This window comes from Corvus brachyrhynchos, unplaced genomic scaffold, assembly GCF_000691975.1.
Source record: "Corvus brachyrhynchos isolate BGI_N302 unplaced genomic scaffold, ASM69197v1 scaffold413, whole genome shotgun sequence".
Classification (NCBI taxonomy): Eukaryota; Metazoa; Chordata; class Aves; order Passeriformes; family Corvidae; genus Corvus; species Corvus brachyrhynchos.
In genome coordinates this window covers 193,947-197,128 of record NW_008237240.1, presented here as the reverse complement: position 1 = coordinate 197,128, position 3,182 = coordinate 193,947, and the positions used below count along the sequence as shown (strand labels likewise).

Here is a 3,182-nt window from a genome sequence, read left to right as displayed (position 1 = left end):
GCACTCCTCAAATCTCTACTTGGTTACTGTGAGAATAAAGCAGCAGACAGCCCCTTATCACCACTGCACTGCCAGAACTGCTTCATGGAGGGTCTGGCTCTGACTTCCTAGAGGAAGGAAAGCCTTGAAACCCAAGTTCTGTGCTATAACCACAACCTGCCTTCTCTAGCCTTAACTGCTCTGTGTGTTTTTTGTCTCCCTTTTCAGCTGTCCCATCCCCAATACTTATACCACACTGCTGGAAAATGGGAATTCGAGCAAAGCACAATTTAAGATGAAAATCTTTTCCTTTGTCAACAAATCTGTGGTTTACTTACACTGCAGGATTCGTATTTGTATGGAGACACCAGGAAGTGCCTGCAGGACTGTAAGTGTTTTGCTCTAATACACGTTTTTCCCCCCAAAATATATTTTTCTCAGTGCCATATGGAGTCCTGCAAAACAATGGAAGGAGTAATGTTTCCAAACAGGGTTTAAAACAACTCTTGAGGTTTCCTTTGTTCTCTGCTGAGAGCAGAGAGGAGTGGGGAAACACTACAGCCATATGGAAGTGTCAGTCTTCCTTCCCGTTCCTCATCCTCCTAGATAAAAGCATGGAGCTTGCACAGAGCTGGGGAACCCGAGAACTGGACCTTTCACCTCTGCACAAAGGGATGACTAAAAAGCCATGAAATTAGGCTGGTTGGAAAAGTATCAGCTGAGATGGATGTGTCATAAAATAGGAACTCCCAGAGTAGCGGTGTCAGAAGAATGTCTGATTAAATTTATACATTTTTCTGTCTTTTTTTTTTTTCCCTTTGCAGATTTGCTTCTTCAGCTGAGAGTTTAGGTGCCAGGAAAGGAAGCTCAGTGTCTTTAAGTTTCTAGGGCTGTGACTTTAATAGAGTTTACTATGGCTTTTTAAAGCCTGAGTACTTTTTAAAGCAATAAACCAAGCCATGTCCTGATAAGAACTGCAGTTTTTAATTGTCTGTGCTACAAAGCATTGCTTTGTTTCTTTTCCAAGTAAGTGATACACAACTTTATCTAAAAATGTGTTGCTAACATAGAAGTAAGAAAAAATATGTTTTACTGGTGGCTTTTTTTTCTTACTAGCAGACACTTGGGAATTCTCCTCTTCCTCTGCCAACTTTCCTGGCTCTTTTTCTATCAAGGATGTTTTCATTAGCAGTTTGGTGTTCCCCCATTGTTTAACACTTTCCTCTAGCTCTAAATAACACAGTTCAAACCAATTATAAAGCAAATGATCTCTTCCTAAAAGATTAAAAAAGGCTACCAGAAGATGCTTGTTTCCTTTCTCAAAGTATAAGGCTTCCTCCAGATTAAAAAAAAAAAAAAAACAACCAAAAAAAGTAGGGACAGGAAACATGACTGACAATGGTAAGATGGCTCCAGTTTTGCAGCTGAGTATGAATATAAATATATATGATGCATTGTTCTTTCTCCTATGTAAAATTTACCCCTATGAAAAGTCAGTGAATTCAGCGTCTTAGATTGAGGTTAAACTGTGATGAGGGAAAGACAAGCACCAGGCACATCTACACAGGGTGAGCAATGGCTTTCCAAAGAAGGGGAGAGGAGCTGCAGAAGATGCAAAGATCAAGGAAGATGAGCAAGAACGGAGGATATTTGTAAATAATGTAAAAATGGCTGGGAAAGTGCCCTGAGTCTGGCATCTGACCTTCTTATCTGTTACTCTGGGGAAGACTGACTTCATTCAGGGCAGGTTTAGTTCATGCAGCTCTTTACCCACAAAATTGAGACTTACATCTTGTATTATTTCCTCTTACTCAGTCTATTTATTCTTTGTTTTCTCTGTGGAAGAGAGTAAGGTGCTCTAAAGTTTAGAGCTAAAAAAATAGACAAGTTGAAGAGTTGTAAGAAATGAGTAAGAAACATGACTTTGAATGGGAAGAAGAGGGATGTGCCACCACCATGCAGATGTTTGGTGGAACGTGGCTGCTCCATGGCCATGTGGAACCAAAAAATCATTGTCATCAGGGAGCAACTCCATAAATGTGTTCTCTAACAGACCCACCTACCTGGGAAAGCTATTTGAGGGCAGGCCAAAGTCATAAATAACCCCATGGGTACTTTTCTGGGGGCTGACCCAGGCACTGTTGCTGGCAGTGGATTGTAGAGGTTTTCCAGTGCCAGACTGGTAACACTGGTGAGACATTCTTGAGTACACAAGCTGGTAAGACACCCGCTGGTTTTGCTGATCGTGGTATGATGCTGCAGTTTCTCTGGGGATTTTTTGCCCTTCCAGTATCCATTATTCAAAAGTATCTTTTGAATAATGGCAGTAGGTTTTGGTTCCCATCAGAGACCTTTAGGCTGCAACTTAAAACGATAAGGTAGCAAACAAAAAAAGGAAGTGTGCAAAAAATGCATGTGCAAGTGCTGTTCACACAGAGCTAAAGCAGCTGACCCCCAACATCCCACAGGACAGGGACTCCAGAGTTGCAGTTCCCAGATTAGTTGTTCCCATGTCACTGAAGTTGTGGGTAGCTTCAGAATGACATGTGGCTCGTCAGGGTCTGAAAGCTGCTGCAGCTTTTGCTGGTGCTGGTTGCAGTATCTGCTGTGCCTGCCATGGGCAGGAGAAACATCCAAACAAAAGTGCTTACAAAACCCTGGCATTAGTGATAAATTTATTCTCCCATAAGATTTCTCTAAAATAAACAGAAAGTTAATGAAAAGGTTGTCTGTGCGAAATGTCTGTTCACAGCAGTGTGTTCCAGTGTGATTAATTACAGATTTTATACTGATTTTTCCCTGATGCCATTTCTTTTGGACTTCCTTTTGATGCTAATTTCAGTTTAACAGAGCATAACATTAAGAAACAAAAGCCCGATGGTGAGAGTAGCACTGGGCTTTCGCAAGCTCATCAGAAGGCTTTGTATTTTTAATTAGTAAGCCACATGACTTTTTGGAGTTTGAATTGATCATTGCAGAGATGCCATGCAAGGGCTCGACTCCTGAAGGCTGGAGAAACCATCGCCCTGCACAGAACATCCTGGGGACCCCTGTGTAAATCAGCTGGTGAGTTGCGAATAGATGCCTCAAAAGGGGGGCACAGCATAACTATCATGCCAAGATTATTTTGTACTGGCAAAGGAACCTGAAGGCCTGTGATACACAAGGTTTTTCTGCCCCTCTCTATTCCTTGGGAGCAGGCA

General features: G+C 41.9%; 1 protein-coding gene across 1 annotated transcript in view; it reads left to right on the top strand.

The window, feature by feature from the left end:
- The window catches only part of LOC103612875 (uromodulin-like 1), a 51,737-nt gene that overhangs the window by 42,308 nt on the left and 6,247 nt on the right, over positions 1-3,182 (top strand). Inside the window, exons 18-19 of the mRNA XM_008630586.2 lie at positions 208-367; positions 2,958-3,045. Coding sequence (XP_008628808.2) covers positions 208-367; positions 2,958-3,045 — 248 coding nt within the window. The remainder of the gene's footprint in view (positions 1-207; positions 368-2,957; positions 3,046-3,182) is intronic.